Source organism: Emys orbicularis, chromosome 3, assembly GCF_028017835.1.
Source record: "Emys orbicularis isolate rEmyOrb1 chromosome 3, rEmyOrb1.hap1, whole genome shotgun sequence".
NCBI lineage: Eukaryota > Metazoa > Chordata > Testudines > Emydidae > Emys > Emys orbicularis.
The window spans coordinates 93495065-93514824 of NC_088685.1; the positions used below are offsets into that span (position 1 = coordinate 93495065).

General features: G+C 41.3%; 1 protein-coding gene across 1 annotated transcript in view; it reads right to left on the reverse strand.

Moving 5' to 3' along the window:
- CEP85L (centrosomal protein 85 like) overlaps positions 1-19760 on the reverse strand; it is a 164644-nt gene that overhangs the window by 3095 nt on the left and 141789 nt on the right. Inside the window, exons 5-10 of the mRNA XM_065401924.1 lie at positions 19573-19690; positions 16914-17090; positions 10027-10179; positions 8265-8419; positions 6406-6523; positions 5878-5928 (exon numbers count right to left, since the gene is read on the reverse strand). Coding sequence (XP_065257996.1) covers positions 5878-5928; positions 6406-6523; positions 8265-8419; positions 10027-10179; positions 16914-17090; positions 19573-19690 — 772 coding nt within the window. The remainder of the gene's footprint in view (positions 1-5877; positions 5929-6405; positions 6524-8264; positions 8420-10026; positions 10180-16913; positions 17091-19572; positions 19691-19760) is intronic.

Below are 19760 nucleotides of genomic sequence, written 5' to 3' on the forward strand. Positions count from 1 at the left end.
CTAGCAGTTACAAACCAGCAATAACTTTCTCTGAACCTACTGCTAATAAATACTCAGTTTCTCAGATTTGATTCCTACATTGACCAAAAAGATCAACTCCTCCAATGACGCTGAGTCAACGGCTCTTGAGTATGCTTTAGTGGTCTCACCTCACTGTCTTTTTGACAGCTGACTGCTTAAATAACAATAAAACCATTTTATAAAGCTTCTTAAGGTTGTGGAAAACAGATACAGGACAAATTTCACCCGTAATTGGGTCAAAGTTTCTGCAATATCAGCTCATCTGAGACAATGATTTTGATCTCATGAGAAATTCACACCATTGCTTAATTTCCTTTGCCTAGCTTTTAAAATATATATATCTCAGATGATAAACACATTTGTCAGACTCCATTCATCTAAAACACTTATCTGTACTTATTATATGTCACTGTGACGCAACATTCCATGTTCTCTCTCAAAAATAGGGATAATCCTGCTCTGCACAAATATGTGGAATTTGTTAATGTTTGTATAGTTCTGAAAACGTACATCACTAAATAATATTAATATTTCAGATTACGTGTATGCATCATGTTTTGCTGGTGTAATGGGTTTCTAGTTCCTGCTTACAGAGGTTACTTCTGGGTTTCAAAAGACACCTCTGCATACATAGTTCCACTTGGATATATATTGCAATTCAGTATGATCGTAGTTATCTTTGTCAGTATCATGCAGACTTATTTCACCACTTGATGATTTCACTTATCTATGTTTATATGCTTTGCAGGATTATTTGGCTCAAATCCAGAAAGAGAAGCAGTCAAACTGCCTCACTCAGAATATTAATAAAGCTGAGCTACTGCTTATATAAACTCCTAATGCTCTAAACCACAGACTCTTGCAAAGCTTCAAAAAGGGGGATTTTTTTCATGTTGGTAATGTTATTGCTCTCAAAGCCCAGTGATATGCTCTCGCAGTGCATCCAAAAGTTCCTTTATATCCTTTGATCAGCACATTAATATGTAAAACCTGTTGCCCAGTTCCAATTATTTTACGTCAATCCACTCCTATCTTGCTCAAAATATAGTAGGAGCATCGGTGGCAATGCTGCATACTTTGTCACTGGTGCCCTGGCCTTGGGAACTATTTTGATTTAACCTTTCCAGGCCAGTGGAACTCAAGATCATGTTGCAAGAAGAAAAATGGGTGCTCCATAGATTACTGCTTACTATACAGTGCTAGCCCATGTATGGGATGGCATTGGCTCAGAAGAATATTTTCTTATGTGGACTCCTGGAAAAATCCTGGAAAATGTAATAGAAAATCACCTCTCTCTCAGAGAATTCTAAGAGAATGGTTAAAAAAATGTAAGCTTAATCATTCTTTATTAAGTTTTATAGTTTAATTTCAATAGGAACCTAATGGTTTCATCCCAGTTCTCTAGCCATTTTTCTTAAGGATATGAAGAACTCAAGGAGCAGAAGAGCAATAACTGAAGCAGTCATAGCAAATTGAGCTGAATTGTTCCGAAGTGTACAGTGCTTTTGGGTCACAGAAAAATGCCCATGAAGTTCTAGGATAAACTAATTCCTTTTATGACCTAATATGAAATTACTCTGAGAGTTGCATTCAAAGGCTAATGCACTAATCCACTGCCCATTTGACACCCAATAGCATAGAGCTTTTCCAAATACATTATCCTGAAAGTAATGAGGAATGGTGCTGCTGCTTCCCTATTCTGACGCACCAAAACCAAATACAGAGGATTTGTCTTCCCTATTGCGTTTAAAGTTTGACTTCTAAAAGGTGAATAATAAGAGAATTTACTCTTACTGGTGTGCTAAATCACCACGTAGAGCCCCCAGATATTGTTCATTTATATCAACTAAAAGAGGTTTTTACATTCAACAGTCATACTGAATGCATGTTTACATTCTTTGTTTTATGCACATTACAAGTTTGTTTGTTTTTTTTAAAAAAAGACGTGTTCACAAGTACTATTAAGTTTTACCATTTGATTTTCAAAATTCTGTTTGTCATTTGTTTTATGTAGAACTCTAGTCACACTCCAACAATGAATAGTCTGGAAATAAGTTCACATACAATTCTATATTACATCGAATCATATGTATGTCATCAGCTCATGAGTCAATGGCATTTGCCAGGGATCACTAAAATTGGAAACTTGTATTAATAAGTATTAATTCTACCTTGGGTAGGAGATTCATGCTTAAGTGCACATTCACATACAAGCCCACTGGCTTACCATCCTGGACACACAGTGCTATGGTTTTCCCTTTCCCCTCTCGCTGTGTGACTTACTTTATACATTTTCTGTATGAAGTTAAAATTCAGTTATGTTAATCCCATCAGTCATGATACACAAATAGCTCCAAAAATAGGAACGCCAGATATGCGTTAGATAACAAGTGCTCTGTACAATCTGGCTTTTCTATCCTTTTTAATATTTTTATTTTTTCATAAAGGAAATGTTAATTTTGTGACAATCTAAATTAATCATTTGAACAGGAATTTTAAAAAAAGCAACTTCCATGTACATTTTCTATTTCTGAAGATGTAAGGCACACAAAATAACATATCTCAAAAGTAACCAAGACGTTAATCTCTCACAATAAAAAAAAATAGGAAGATCAAAACCATTACTTAGAGATTACAAATAAACAGGAAATTAAAATGGTCACAAACTGTTGTTTGGAGCAGGATTTGTTTTCATTTCAGCTGACACTTCCAGGAGGCAAATATCAAAAATAATATTGGGCTACTTTTTTAATAAAAGACTGAACTGAAAATAAATTTATAAAGCATAATTTTAAATTGTGGATGAACTCACCAAGTAAATAAGTAAGATTCAAAAAGGTATTAGTCTAGTTTTTGCTTAACCACATTCTGTGCTTCCTGGTTCTGAAAAGAAAATCCTCCCTCTTCTATTGATGTTAACAATTCACCTGCAATTTCCTATAAACTCCCAACAGGAGCAGGAGACAGGAGAACAAGTGCTACATGATGACTGCTGAGGGCAGAGGTCAAGTAAATATGGACTGATGGAACCTTGCTGGCCAGGAACAAGCACTAAAACCCTCTTCTCCACCCCCACAAAAATATCAAGATGGCAGGGGAGGAGAGAAGGAAAAAGAAAAACGGTCCTGCCAAGATGTGTGAGTTACTCTCAACTGTGAAGTCAACAAGCCTGAGATTGCTGATCCCCGTTTGGAGCTGCCTGTGACTCCCTATTCTGAAACAGGCTGGGGAGGAACGGGGCTGGTGAAACAGCCATATTTCTTCTCTCCCTTCCTCTCTCAACAGAAGCACAAAATGACAATGGAGGAGCACACGAGGCATCAGACAGGTCTACAGAGGGGAATCTGAGTGCTCTGGGGGGCTGACTCCACAGTGAAACAGGCCAGAGAGCTTCTCAGCTTCTAAAGTTCAATTTTTGTTCTTTTGGGGGTGGTCTGCTGGGGCTTTATCCAAAGCCCACTGAAATAAACGGAAAGCCTCCCATTTGCAGCAGGCCATTAGTGCTTACCACCTGGTACCTGAGGCTCACTGTGGATCTTTCAGAGGGGTGTTTATGCATCTCCCTGGATGCAAGTGCTGGTGCTCCACATCTAGGAGTCTTCTAGTGGGAAGAGACCGTATTATTTGGGTTGCCACCAAATGGGGCACTGAAGAGCTGCTTACAGGAAACAAAGCAGATGTGATTCAGGGGAAAGAATCTCTCTTACAAACAGGAAGACAAGAAAGAGATCCTAATTTAAAAATAGAAGTTTTAAAGGAGAGAGCAAGATCCCTGGCCACACAGAGTCCTCTTTGCACCGCTCTGGGAGTAAAAAGGCAACTTAAAGCTGCCCTAAATAGACAGCTGAGGATTCCCCAGGCCTACCAAATCCTCTGTTGGCATAGAGCTGGCATAGCTAGTTCTCCACCATTCCTTTCCAGGACCCCCAAACCAGGAGTATGTGCAATCCGGCTGTCCCCGCTGCTGTTGGCCCCAAGGGGGACATTGCAAGCCAGCATTTGGAAACTGCTCTAAATTGTGCCAGGAGCTGAACTGGCCCTGGTTACTTCAGGGATCTGAAAAGAAGGATGCTATTTTGCTGCCTTTGGTGTGCTGACGGGTACCCCATTGCACCTGAGATCCTGGTCGTCACACCTAGATTGGTTTTAAACTCATTCTGACCCTCACTTATTTTCTAAGGGTGAAAGTTTTCTACATTGCACACCCAGTACTTATGCAGCAGATAACTGAAACTGACATTATCTTTATAATGTTGCTGAAGATGCTAAGTCAGACTCTCCTTTCATATAAAACCAATTTTCCTCGTGTAACTCCACTGCTTTCAGTGGCGTCAGACCTGACTTATGATGGTGTGAGAACAGAATCAGCCTGTCAGCTACAGCTGACAGAACACTGGGCACAAGTGTCAGGCATGCAAGCTTTCCTTTTCCCACCTCTTCACCGTACAAACATCCCGGACTGAAGATACTGTTTAAAAATAGGCTGTCAATAGCAGCAAGTGCTGACAGTGGACATAGAAGGGCTACTGGGGCTAATTCAGGTTAGGGCAATGCTGGCCTTGGTACCAGTAAGTAATTAGAGCTTGTAGCCACTGGTCCTAATCCAGATCAACACAGAATTTGACTCAGCATAAAACCCTCAGCATATTTAATGACTTCCACTGATATGCCACCCAGCAGCAGGGAAGTAGATGGAATGAGAAGGTTAAAACTATAGGGGAACTGGAAAGATCCAGGAAATACATTGTGATGGCGTAAGTATGTTAAGCTACTAAACGGTCAGTCAAACTGATGGGTAAAATTACTCAATTATTTTATGAAAGTAAGTGAAGGAAACTGCTTTGTTAATAGGTATGCCAGATCGTTCATACTGTAGCAACTCATCAATAGTGGCTTTTATTTCAAACCCATTCCTGTTAGATTTCCATTCATTCAAGACTGCAGTCTTAGAGCAACTGCTAGTGTTCAATATTTAGGTGTTTAATGTGTATTTCTTTTTCTTACCGGACTACAATTTGTGCCTGTCCCATGACTCGTCGTTAAAGAGTGTGCAGTCATACCAATAGCACCAAAAGTGACATAAGCAGCTCTGAGGATATCGGACAGGCCATCCTGTAGACCAGGGGTAGGCAACCTATGGCACGCGTGCCGAAGGTGGCACGCGAGCTGATTTTTAGTGGCACTCACACTGCCCAGGTCCTGGCCACCGGTCTGGGGGGCTCTGCATTTTAATTTAAATTTTAAATGAAACTTCTTAAACATTTTAAAAACCTTATTTACTTTACATACAACAATAGTTTAGTTATACACCTCTACCTCGATGTAACGCTGTCCTCGGGAGCCAAAAAAATCATACCGTGTTATAGGTGAAACCGCATTATATTGAACTTGCTTTGATCCACCGGAGTGCGCCCGCCCCCCGGAGCACTGCTTTACTGCATTATATCCGAATTCGTGTTATATCGGGTAGCATTATATCGAGGTAGAGGTGTATATTATAGACCTATAGAAAGAGACCTTCTAAAAACGTTAAAATGTATTACTGGCACGTGAAACCTTAAATCAGAGTGAATAAATGAAGACTCGGCACACCACTTCTGAAAGGTTGCCGACCCCTGTTTTAGACCATCAGCATAAGGCAGTTTGTAGGGAGGCAGTTTTCCACCTTATGCTGGGAATCCAATTTGTTTCTATCTGCAAAGTGCTAAAAAGCTTATTTTAAGTTAAGTTAAGGTTAAGGAGATGTTTCTACTCCAAGCTCCTATTTGGACAGAGATACAGTATCTGTGTTTTAATAGCACATTATCATAAACTGCAACTGCCTAAACCAATGGCAAAATATATACATTTCCTTACCTGAATTTCTATCATCATCCCAGCTATCTGATTTTGTTGATTGTCTATGACCTATAAAAAAACGGAAATATGATTGACCCTGTGAGTTTTAAGTAGAACAGTCTCTCTAATTTCTGATCTAGTGACCCTCTTTTCTTTTATAAATGTCTAAACCCGGAACTCAAATTACCTATCCTCGAAGAAGTAAATAACAAAAAAAGAGAAATACTGCTTAACACTCACACAGCAATCTTCATCATGAAATTACTAATTACACAATCACAGTTAACTTACTGCCAGTTTCTTGGTAAAAACTAAGTCTCTCTCTATTTTATTTGACCAAAAATGGTTTACATTTTCTTGTGCAACTGAGTATTCATGCAAAACAAATGCACTGACCCAAGGAACACATGTGTTGAAGAGAAACCGGAATCAGCAGTACACGTGAAAAAAATTGAGTGAGAGAAAAATAAGACAAAGAAACACAATAGGAGATTCTAAGGTTGTGGACACTACTGACAGTTCAGCTAATCAGTTTCATGGACTGACCTTGCGGGCTTTCTCATTCTTTTCTTTGAGGCATTCATTCTCACTCTGAAGCTGTTTTGTGTCCAACATGGGGAGGCGGATACCATCTTCCAGGCATTTTTCTACTTTCAGTTGCAAACTGCAGTTCAGAGATAAGAATGGAAAAGCAACTAGTCAATTTATTGGGAAAACAAGGAAACAAAAACGGCAGTATGTTCTAGTGGAGGGTTTAAAAACCACCATAAGCATCATCACCCAATCTCTCACCAAACCCACCAAGACTTTACAAGTAGATTCCAGCTTCGTGTATAAGCAAACTGACAGGTGGGTAAGTGGTGTAAATCCTGGATTTCTTGAAGTCACCATGTCACTAACAAGAACAGATCAATCTGTATAAACAGGAAAGTTTTATTACTTATCCAATATATACTCCACCTTTGTAATACTTTGCTGCCTGGTTAAAAAAATAAATCCTGGACCAGATTCTGTGTTGCATCTCTTGAGGCAAGGCACTGGAGGTGCACTCAGAAGGAGGGGAACAACTGTGACTTTAAAACCCCTTTGTGCTGTCCATTTTACGGGCTGCTATGGGGGCTGAATCAGCTCCAGCATTAGTCAGAGCAGTCCTGGGGGTTGTTCTTACAGCAGCTTTACTAAATTTGCCTATGGGGTCCCTATGAGCTCCACTGCAGTCCTGAATTGCCCACAGTGCCAAGCACTATGGTCTATCATTCCTGCCCCCTATGATGGGCATGTGAGGGGGCAGCATAAAGCCACAAATCTCAGCCATTACACTGTTTACGCACCAGAGGAATGTTCCCAGCCCCCTGCAGTTCATTTAAAGCCCCTATATGCTGCCAGAGCTTTCCCCCTCAGCAGCTTTCAAAAATAAATGCATTTTATTACAGTGACAATCCTGTTTTCCAATATAGAAACCAGAGATCGTTTCAAATATTTGTAGGCTTTCAGGAGAGACAAAACCATCCCTGTAGATTACACGGGCACAAATAAAAAGGTGCATCAGCTGTAAGATGGAAACAATGTGCCCAGTGATCTGCCTGACTAGATGTCCCAACCGGCTAGCCTTTCATCAGTAGCACGCTTTTAGACTGCTACTGGCATGTACATTTAGGCAAGTGAGGGGCCCTGAACTAAAGTGACATCCACCCCAAATTATAAGAAATTATCCTTTTCATAACCTCTCCCTTTTGGCTGTCTTTATCACATAACTCCAATTGATATTTTTCCTTTAAAAATGATGCCTTTAAGTAGTATAAAGAATGTAACATACACCATAGTCTCATTCAATCATCCATCTGGAATTTTTCCATGGAAATCTGCCCAATTTGTTCTTTTATGATTATGTAAGGCCAGCGATAGGGCACCAGCTGCAGTTAAATCGCCCTGTAAATATCCGCCCGCTTCAGAACAAATACTTCCCCCATTAGGAGATGGATGCAGGATTTTTAAATCTTTGACCCTTCCATGGTTAGTTTACCCCTCAATAAATTTCTTCTGAGCTTTCCTACAGTCCAGAATGCTGGGAGTCTCTGAACAATGCTCTTTTGCTGCACACGCTTATTCTATCCAACCCTTACCCGGCACTATTCCATGATGCCAGCTCTCAGAAAGACATTGGTGATAGTCAGCCCCTCCTCTGTTATCATATCATTCGTAACATGATACAAAGGAAATCTCATCATATTTCCAGTACAGTGTCAATGACTTTTGTGTCACACTGTCACCCTCTGTGTGGTAATATGTTCCAGTGTGACACAAAAGTCATTGACACCATACTGGAGTAAAGCTGCAAAGAATTTGGCGGCTTGAAACAACAAGTACGCTGCAACAGTCCCAGAGCATCACATAGGTATTCATACCTCTGCACTGTGGTGACCAGGTCTTTTTCTTTCTTTTTCTGACACACGAGTTGCAGCTCTTTCTCCCTACATTGTGTTCTAGTCTCTCCAAGCTTCTTCTCCAAATCTGTCACTGTTTCTTGGAGTTGCTTGTTCTTCTCTTCTAGAATGTGCAGCTAAGACATTACATCCAAACAGTCAGACACAATGCTAAGTTTTGTATTAAGAGTACTTACTACAGGCCCCAGCTTTACAGTTATCTTCTGAATACACTTTTAGCCTCATTTTGACTGTGCATTAAAGTCTATTATAATTCTCCTTGTTACACTGTTAAAACACCTTTTAACACTTTAAATATTTGTCTTACTAATCAAGTGGGGGAAAGTGTGATATACACATTGCAATTCAGTCAAGAGGAATTGCAAAACAATCAATGGTGTGACACATGGCCAGAAAGAGTTAAGCATCTTGCAAGATAAATGACCTGAATTCAACCTCTAGGAACATATTGGTAGATAATGTTTGTGTTTTTGTGTGTTTACATATATATTGTTAGAGGTTAACAATGTAACAAAAAACTGTTCCTGTCTATGCTGTATTCTGTTCATTCAGATATCAAAAGGAGATCTTAACATTTAAATGAACTGTAAATATAATGATATCACTGTATTGATCTCCCTTCGAAATGTATAGCAAATCACCCGCGAATAGTGGAAAACAGGCAATTGCCTTATATTAATCCTTGTAGCTAATTACTACTGGTGATGCTTAGGAAATAGGTCTACTTCAAAGTCTCAGTGATTGCCTATTGCTCGCCTAAGAACTCCGAGCTGTCAAGAGAAGGCCTGGAACTGTATAAAAAACCCTTGGGGTATGATCCTTTTTATTTCAGATCTCTTTGATGCTTTACACAGGGGAAGCTTGAGTCCTAGGACTGAGATCTCCAGTCCCACCGGGATCACCCTGAATATGAATGTTGGACTATATACTATGGACAAATTCTGAAAGAACTCTTTGCAACTACAAAGCTCACCATCTCTACTGTAAAACTGATCTCAGAACTGTACTCATGTCTGTATGTATCTTTTAACCAATACTCACTCTCTTTTCTTTTTTAATACGTTTTAGTTTAGGTGATAAGAATTAGCTGTAGGCATGTATATGGGTAAGATCTGAAATATTCAGATATTCAATATTCAAATATTCAGGGAGGAGGGATAGCTCAGTGGTTTGAGCATTGGCCTGCTAAACCCAGGGTTGTGAGTTCAATCCTTGAGGGGGCCACTTAGGGATCTGGGGCAAAATCAGTACTTGGTCCTGCTAGTGAAGGCAGGGGGCTGGACTCGACCTTTCAAGGTCCCTTCCAGTTCTAGGAGATAGGATATCTCCATTTATTATTACCTTGGGAGTTAGTGTGTCCAATCCTTTGGGATTGGTACAACTTCCTTCTATGATGAATATGATTTTCAGTAATCCTCATCATATTTCACTTGGTTATCTGGGTGGAAGCCCAAGGCTTGGTTGCTTTAAGGGAACTGTGTTTTTGGCTTCTGGGTAACCAGTGAGGTATTACAGAAGCTGTTTTGTGCTGGCTTGGGAAATCTAAGTATTGGAATATCCACCAGTTTTGGGGATTGCCTGCCCCATTCTTTACAGATTGCCCTAATTGAATAAAGTCAGTGTGGATCCCCTGGGACCCTGGTCACAAATGCATGTCACAGAATATATTTATATCTGTACCTCTTCTTTTACGTATTATTAAAACCAGATACTTTCCCCTTACCTGCTTACTCTGCCTTTCTACATCATCCAGCGTTGGCAGGTCAGCTAGATATTTTTCTAGGGTTTCAATTCGTCTCTGTTTGTCTTTGTTTTGTTCAGACTCTTTTTGGCATTTCTTTTTCAGGCTATTTATGTACCTGTCTCTGGTTTTAAGCTAAAAGAGTAATACAATTACATAATTTATTATGGTAGAAAATAAATCTGTACAAGATAATGAAGAATCTATTTCCAAATTCTCAAAACTCAGCAGATCTTTAGAAGCTACATTCTTAGCCAGAAGTAAGGGTTAGTTATTACAGAAAATTACACCAAAGGGTCATTTATTTTGCTTAAATCCAGTATCTCCTACCCAGAACAATTACCATCTTTAAATATTTGCGTTGCACCAAACATATTTGAAGCTACAATTGTTTTACCTCCATTTATATGACCCACTGCTTGGGAATTGAAAATATCCTTATTTAACACATTCTTTTTTATGTCAATTGTCCACAATCTGCTAGGAAGTTTCTCACTATTTTGGCTTGGTCTATGTGCATGCCTGGTGGACAGCAACATGAAGAATATTAGGAGTGGGAGAACTGGGACAAAACTACTGTGTGGACTGTCAAAGAGTCTGCATTTTGCTGCAAGTCTGTGTGAGTCCTTGGAGAGAAAAAACAGAGGCAGAGAATTGTTTCTGGGGATAATGCAAAGCCTGAGGCTACTGCAGAAGAGCTGTCTATGTGCTGCTTTTTTCCTACTGCTATCCAGGCAAACAGGACTGGTGTACATTTTTTGTAAATAAACATATTACACTAAGATAGTGGTTTCCAACCTTTTTACGCTCAAGTTCACTTTTTGAATCTAAGGGCAACCCAGGATCTACCCCGCCCCTTCCCCGAGGCCCTGCCCCTTCCCCCCACCCCGCATCGCTTGCTCTCCCTCACCCTCACTCACTTTTCACCGGGCTGGGGTAGGAGTTTGGGAGGGAATGCGGGCTCTGGGCTGGGGCTGATGGGTTCGCAGTGTGGGAGGGGGCTCTGGTCTGAGCCTGGGGCAGGGGGTTGGGGTGCAAGCTCTCAGAGGGAGTTTGGGTGCAGGAGGGGGTACAGGGTGCTGGCTCTGGGAGGGGGGTCAGGGATGCAAGAGAGGGTATGGGGTTCTGGCTCTGGGAGGGGGGTCAGGGCTGGGGTGCAGAAGGGGGTATAGGTTCAGGGTGCAGAAGGGGGTATAGGATGCTGGCTTCAGGAGGAGGCTCAGAGCTGGAGTGCAGCCTCCTGCTGGGCAGCACTTACCTCCGGCGGCTCCCGGTTGGCAGTGCAGCATGGCTGCTGCTAAGGCAGGCTCCCTGCCTACCCCAGGCCCACGCCACTCCTGGAAGGGGCCAACGTGCCCCAGCAGCCCCTGGGAGGTGGCAGGGGGCATGTGGCTCCGCACACTGCACCTCTCTGCAAGCACCGCCCCCGCAGCTCTCCTGGCCAGTGGGAGCTGTGGGGGCAGTGCTTGCAGGCAGGAGCAGCGTGCCGAGGAAGACCTCTGCCCCCCACCCCCGGGGCTGCACCGGCCACTTCTGGGAGCGGCATGGGGCCAGGGTAGGGATTCTGCCTTAGCGGCAGACACGCTGTGCCACCAGAGATCACGATCGACTGGGAGATCCTCTAGAATCGACCAGTAGATCGCGATCAACCGGTTGGTGACCACTGCACTAAGAAAACACCCTGATATTATGCCACCAATTTCTCATCCAACTGGAAACCTCTCTGCAAGACCCTGAATTTTTGCTGCTCAGCCTAAGGGGAAACAGCTCTGTTTTGGGGCTTTGATGTCGTATAGCATCATACCACATAGCCACTTTTACTCCCAGCTCTTGAACTTTTCAGGTACTTATTCTGTATAACTTGATAACTTGAGATAGCGCTCTTTGATCTGTGGCCACTAGAGCATACAGCCCTACTTAAAAAAAAAAAATCCAAAAACTTATAACACATACATGCTTCTGAGTTCTTGGGTAAATAACCATGTTTCAAAGCCATGTATACAACAAACTGCATGGCCTCAGATAGAGCACTGGACTGGGGGTCAGGAGACTTGGTTCTATTCCTGCTTCTGCCACTGACCTGCTGCGTGACACTGGGCAAGTCACTTCACATCCCTGTGCCTGTTTTCCCTCCTATCCTTTGTCTTGTTTTTCAGGCAGGGACTGTTTCTCTGTATATGCTTGCCAAGCACAATGGAGTCCTGATCCATCTGGTGCCTAAAGGTACTGCAGTGATAATAAGAAATAATAATCCCTAGCTCTTAAACAGTGCTTTTCATCATTAGATCTCAGAGTGCTTTACAAAGGCAGTTACTATCATTAGGCCCATTTTACAGAGGGGCAAATGATGCACAGAGGTGAAGTGACTCATCCAAGGTCACCCATCAGGCCAGTGGCAGAGCCAGGAACAGATCCCAGGTCTCCTGAGTCCAGTGCTCTACCCACTACGCCAGTAACAGTGGTTTTCTCACGATACTCTTCTTGAGTTACAAAGTGTTATTTCAACTCATTTTATAAATACACACACACAATATAAACAGGTGACCAGATAGCATCTTCTCAAGACAGACGTCCTAAATGTTTGGTTTTGGATATTATTTTGTGCAACAGCTACAGGAATTAAAAACAACTTCAAATACATAGCTATCGGGACTAAACCTAATAGGAATCTGAGCCAAAAATTTGACCTTGACACCGTCCAACAACTACATCAGAGGACATCACAATGAAATAGCAGCTTTGTTAAGGCTGACTTTCTACAGGAATCTTAATTCACCATCAGCCTGCAAAATAATTTCTTTGCTATGTTTGATAACCAAGATCAGTACACATACACGCACTCCTGGCACTTGCTTTATTAACAAGGACTTAAAAGACTACTCAAAACCTGTTTTCTCACTCAGGATCTGATTTAATGAAAACTCTACCCATATTGCTCACATCAACAGCCTAGCAACTTACAGGATTAGAAACACTTGTCGCTATGAATAAGTGTGAAATGTAACCCTTTAAAATATCAAATACAATTGGTGTTTCTGTGTCTAGTGCTGGAAACATCCATTTTGCTGAAAAACAAATGTTATGTGTGACACTGGCAATGTCAGAGTCTAATGATGGAGTCTATAAAAGTGTTTAGTAGCTGACAACATCTGAAAAAAGCTTTTCCAGGGACAATTTTCTAAACAAGTCAGGATCCTGGGGGCTACGGGAGGGCTATATACACATTCTGTTAAGTTTTAAGATTAGTTTTGATATGAATCTCTTAATTATCAGGGCCTCAAAAACGGATACAGCATTCAGGCTGTTCTACGACATTTGTTACCAGATAGAACCCAAAAGTATTTGAAGATACATCCTAGAGTTAGGATGCTTCCCCAAACCTATGGCCTTCCACAATGCCTTTGCTCCTCTGACATGTCATCTTCCTTTAGGGGATGCTGGCCTTGTGCTTTTTTCAGTGAGGTTTTGCACAACTGTTTTGTCCACTAAAATCCTCCAGCATTTTCAGGGACAGATATGTGGCCTTCTCACATCTCCCCTTTCCCTCTTGCACCCACAACCTGAGGTTCCTCTCCTGCAATCACAGGCTGTAGCTTCTCTCCCTCTATTAGCTGGATTGTCAGCCACTGATATTCCCCTTCCTTCCATCTCCACATAGACTCATAGACTCATAGACTTTAAGGTCAGAAGGGACCAATATGGTCATCTAGTCTGACCTCCCGCATGATGCAGGCCACAAAAGCTGACCCACCCACAACAGAATCTTCCAGCCTGCGACCCCTGCCCTATGCTGCGGAGGAAGGCGAAAAACCTCCAGGGCCTCTGCCAATCTACCCTGGAGGAAAATTCCTTCCCGACCCCAAATATGGCGATCAGCAGAACCCCGAGCATACAGGCAAGATTCTACAGCCGGACCCTCATTTTACCTGCGATGGCACGTTAATGCCTAATTGACTAAAATCACGTTATCTCATCAAACCATTCCCTCCATAAACTTATCAAGCCTAATCTTGAAGCCAGAAAGGTCTTTCGCCCCCACCGTTTCCCTCGGAAGGCTGTTCCAAAATTTCACCCCTCTGACGGTTAGAAACCTTCTTCTAATTTCAAGCCTAAACTCCCCCCCAGTTTATATCCATTCGTTCTCGTGTCCACATTACTACTGAGCTGAAATAATTCCTCTCCCTCCTTGGTATTAATCCCTTTGATATATTTAAAGAGAGCAATCATATCCCCCCTCAGCCTTCTTTTGGTTAGGCTAAACAAACCGAGCTCCTCGAGTCTCCTTTCATAGGAAAGGTTTTCCATTCCTCGGATCATCCTAGTGGCCCTTCTCTGTACCCGTTCCAGTTTGAGTTCATCCTTTTTAAACATAGGAGACCAGAACTGCACACAGTACTCCAAATGAGGTCTCACCAGCGCCTTGTATAACGGAAGCAGCACCTCCCTGTCCCTACTAGAAATACCTCGCCTAACGCATCCCAAAATCGCATTAGCTTTTTTCACAGCCACGTCACATTGCCGACTCATAGTCATCCTGCGATCAACCAGGACTCCGAGGTCCTTCTCCTCCTCCGTCACTTCCAACCTATGCGTCCCTAACTTATAACTAAAATTCTTATTAGTCATCCCTAAATGCATCACCTTACACTTCTCACTATTAAATCACATCCCCAATGTCCTCTCCCCACTTCCTAAAGGGTTATTTTTCCTGTAAAGGTCAGCCCTCAAAAGTTAGTGTTAATGTCAGTATTAAAGTGAAAACTTAATTTTGTCCTCTTGTATGCAGTGCAGGGGTGGGGTAGGGTGGAGAGGTTTCCCTTACTAGTAGTTTGTTTCAATCCCCCACCCCTTTCCTTGGGATGGAGATCCCTTCCACAGCCTTTGGGGAGGAGGAGTTCACCCAGAAATCACTTCAACACCTTTCTCAGTAACGATTGGTTTTATCAGCAAATAGTTCCCCAGATGAGCAAAATAATTTCAGTACCCCCCTCATCAATCCCTCAGTAACTGATTAGGGGCCTCCTCCCCTTTAGGCTCTGACGGATACTAACATCAGCACAGTGACGGTGCACAGGGGTCAAGCAGACAGGCTGCCTCCTGGACCTAGCCCCCAATCCAGAGTTCAGACCTTGTCAGCTGTGTCCCTACAGCAGCACATGCCCTTTTTGGCCCTGCATTTCCTCCTTTCTACAATTACAATCCCATCCTACTTTAATGCATTCATTTAATTACATGATCACATATTTTTTTCCACAGGATCCATGGCTCATTCAGTCCACAGGCTGGATGGGGCTTAGGGAAGAAGTCATGGTTGTGTAGTGAATTAGGCTGCAGAGATTCTGCCCAACTCCCAGAACAGCCCAGAATTGTCTTGCATTGTAAGTTCTACGCTGCACCTCTCAGAGAAGAGGCAGCAGCTTTTCACTCATGGATTTGGCATATTCACTCTAGAAGGCAGAACAGCTCAGTATATGAGACTTGTGTCTGCTGTCTTAGACACAGCGGTTTTAGTCCCAAACTTTCCACACTATTTTAAAAAAATATGCTCATTTATTCATGCTAATAAGTGCTTCAAATCACATGAATTTTCAGACTGTTGGGCTGAGGCACATGGATACAATTTTCCTTTAAAGCGACACCCTGAGCAAACCTAATTGACATGAGCTGAAATCAGTGTCAGCAACAGGTTTTAACTGGTTTCTGAATACCATTCAAACATTCGAGAGAGGTTCAGATCCATTCATGCTGACATTGTGGTCAGCAATGGTAATTTTTCTATTGTAGACATGATTTAATGGAGTTTTAAAAATAAATTGAGTCATCAGTTTGTGTAGCGTATTTTAAGATGTGCCCAGGGTTGCTCAGAGGAGGTGATGTTCCTTCTAAGGGAACGTGCTCAACTGAAAGTAAGTAAAGAAACAAAAATTAAGAATTCAACGCACTGTCACAAGCCTTTGTGCTTACAAGCCTACCGCCTTCTCTACACCATGGAATTTTAACAGAAAATGTCCCTCTTTGGCTCGCATTAGTAACCACAAGACCCATAATGAAGATGGGTGATTTCAGCACCAGGTCATATATGCTTGCTGGGAGCAAGCTTAATTAATATGGTGCTGAAAACGGCAGTTGGAACAGAGAAAGCCATCTACATTCGGGCTAACACCAGTGAAGCTGCCCACAGTTTTCTCATCCCTGCAGGAAAAGCTAATGCTACCTCAGTGAGTTGTTTTTACTGCTCCCTCAGCCAGTATTATCTCTCCCCTGTTCTGAATGTTCCACTTTAGGGAGGATAGCAACACAGGCATTTTTTAAAAAAAGGTTTTCAGAGTTACATCCATATTAACAAAATTACAATCCATGTGGCAGGCATGTTAAAAAACTGCTACAGGTTATGGTACCTGTGGCAGTATATAGCATCTGTTTGGCTATTATTATTTGTTACCTGTATTACAGTCACACCTAGAGCGTCACTGCAGTAGGCACGGAACACACGTACAAATAGCAAGACTGCCCCTGTCCAAGAGGGTTTTTTTTTAAATGAAAAACCAAAAGCCCTTTTCACCCTGGACAGGGAAATCATGCTGCCACTCTGTTGACATGGTTGAGGTTTGGTACACTTCTACTGGGCATGATTCACACTGTGATACTCGTTTCACCCAGTGTAGCTCCACTGAGATCAAGTAATTGTGTAACACAATGTAACGCTGGAACAAGTGGTGAATCAGGCTCGGCATGTTTAAATGCCATATTGTGGACGGGCTATAGATACCACAGGATAAATTAGAGCCTACGCGTTAGTTGCTTTCTGCTTAAAAAGTTCTGATACAACCATGGCACAAAGGTGAAATCTAAACATGAAAGCCACTTACTTTCTCTTCCATCTTCTTTTTCTCTTCACTGGATTTGTTTGAAATTTGCTTGAGAAACTCATTGAGTTGCATTTCCTTATTCTCAACTGATGCAAGCTTTTGCTCAAGCTCCTCACAGTGGGATACTGATCTTTCTGAAAATGGAGCTTGCAATGATGTGTTCTCATATTGTGAATGCTTAAAAAGAAAGTATAGTTAAAGTGCAGCTGACAGTCTTACATAACTGAATGGCTCCTAGAGAAAACCCTCTCACTTGGTAGATTGAAAAATACAGTGCCTGTCTTACAAAGAAAATGCACATATGCTACAACATGTTTACTGAGGAGAGGTGACAGCACAAGCTACGAAAAATAACTGCACTAGTGTTCATTAGGCTACATCTACACTACAAGCCCAGTGATTCCCCTGCTCATGTACACACACACACACACACTCATGCCAGCTCTCATCAAGCTAGCACGGGTGTAAATAGCACAAGCAGGGGAATTGCACCTCAAGCTCGTAGGGAAGGCATAGTCTTATACTACACATTTTTTGTACACAAATAGAGTGGGATTTAATTTTCAATCAATATCGGATGTCTGAGCACAAGCACCAAAAAATAAGCTAATACACCATGAATTTCTGGAAGTTATACTTTGTGGAGCAGGAGAATATCTGAATTTGGCAATCAGACCTTAAAATGAAGAATTATGATGATCTCCATAACATGCTTAAAGGGACAGGGTCATGTCAAATTTGGCCCCAAATTTAGGTTTTTCTTTTACAGAAAACCAAGACATCCATAGTGTTTCCAACCCCAAACGCTGCATTAGAACCCAAAAAGCAAGCCAGACTACAAATGACTATGAACAAACCAAAATATTGCAATGGCGCTTACATCTTTAGAAGCTTTTTGAAAGAGGGTAAGCATTATTATCCCTATTTTTCAGATGGAGAAACTGAGGTACAGAAAGGTGGAGTGACTTGCCCAAGGTCACAAAAGTGGCAGAGCCAAGAACAGAACCTAGGTTTCATATCTGCTGCTCTATCTACTGCACCAAGTTGCCTCCTCATTTCACAGGAGTGAAAATTACATTTCTGTTTTCACTGTCCATGGTGAGAGAAGTGCAAGATGGAGACAGGTAGCATGAGTGATGAAAAGTAAATTGCATTTTTTTAAAAGTCTTGCAGTTTCAGTAATCTACATTGGAATTTATAAGGCAATTTGATTTTGTTAAAAGACATGATTTTTGAGCTGACAGTGTCCCTTAACAAAACAGATAAAATATTCAGAATAGTTTAATCTTTGAAAAGATTTTAAAAATTATGTATTAGGAATACAGTTAAGAAAAATAACTCCCAGGAATAAATGCTGAATAAACCAATTAAACCAGAAATCTTGATTTTAAAAATGCTATTAATTAAGAAAAGCCTTCGTTAATGTTTTACATAAAGTTTACTATTTACATGATTATATGTACGATTGTGTGTAACACCCTTTTCCTAAAAAATAAATAAAACCAACCCAGAACATCCTTGCAAGTTCTGGGGTAACTGCCCCTTTCATGTAGAAAAAAATGTCAATACTTTTTTTCTTTCAAACTCACACCCACCCAAACTCTAATAGGTAACTATTTCAGTATAGAAAAGCATGTTTACAATTTTAAAATAATTTTACAAAATAAGGAGATTTGCAGAAGTGCCTACGGCTGGGATTAAGCACCTAAATCCCTGAGGCGCCTGAAAATCTTTCCCTAAATAATTAACAATGCATTGTGTTTCCATTTCAGTCAATGCATTTGTTAGCTTACAGGCATGCTAAATTCTCAGTCCCAACAAGCCAATGGTCAGGCATTCAGACTCCTCTTTCTATGGGCTTATACGTACATTGGGCCAGGTCCTCAGTTGGCGTACATCACTATCGCTCCAATGACATAACTGGAGTTATGCTTAAGTACATGAACTGAGGATCTAGTCCGCTGATTGTAACAAGAAAAAGGTTAAGGTGATACAAGGGAAACAGAATAGGAGAATCTTTTGTCTACGCTTCCTGTTGTCATTCTTCCCTTCCCCACCTCCCTCTAGATGCATCTTTGGGCACTATCCCAGGTCCTACTTAGGTGTCCCTGCCAAATTTGTTGTCTTCTTTTGCCATGCAAAGTTACTCCATTGGTACCTTGCTTGACCATCAGAGCCCAGGCTTCTACATCTTTTCCATTTATTTTAAGGTGCTGAACTTCTGACAATATAGCTAACATTGTAATGTTACTTTTGTTGAACCTCTTCCTCATTTAACTTCATCTCTAACATTACCCTGCACCCTGTCTTAGAGATCCCTCTGCTGGCTGAATACTATGATGGCTCTAACCTCATTCTTCACAACACACACTTTTTTTTCATATTTCAAAACACATACAATAGTAAAATTAATGTTAAGCACAAAATACACTTAATATAAAAACTGTTAATTTAAAACTTGTAAAACATTTCTGCAATTATTGGGGAAAAGTACATTTTAACAGAACATTCTGAAATGTATGCAAAGTATGAGTATTAGGCAATATTACAGACAACAAACAATTTAAACGGTTTTACTTTTTGGCCTGCAATGAACTGTGAACATGCCCTCAGGTATTTCTGATGTGTTCAGTTAATATATATTGAATAACCATCCTACCTGTAAATTAGTCACGTAAGATTCGTCACAATTCACAAGGTGGCTCAGTCTGGCATGTTGAGCCCGTAATTCATTCTCCTGTATCTTCTGATGTAAACTGTTAATTTGTTGCTTCTGCCTGTAATACATAAAGCCAAATTACTTTGGGGATGGGGAGAAGGAGAGGAAACCATGAATCTTGAAGATTT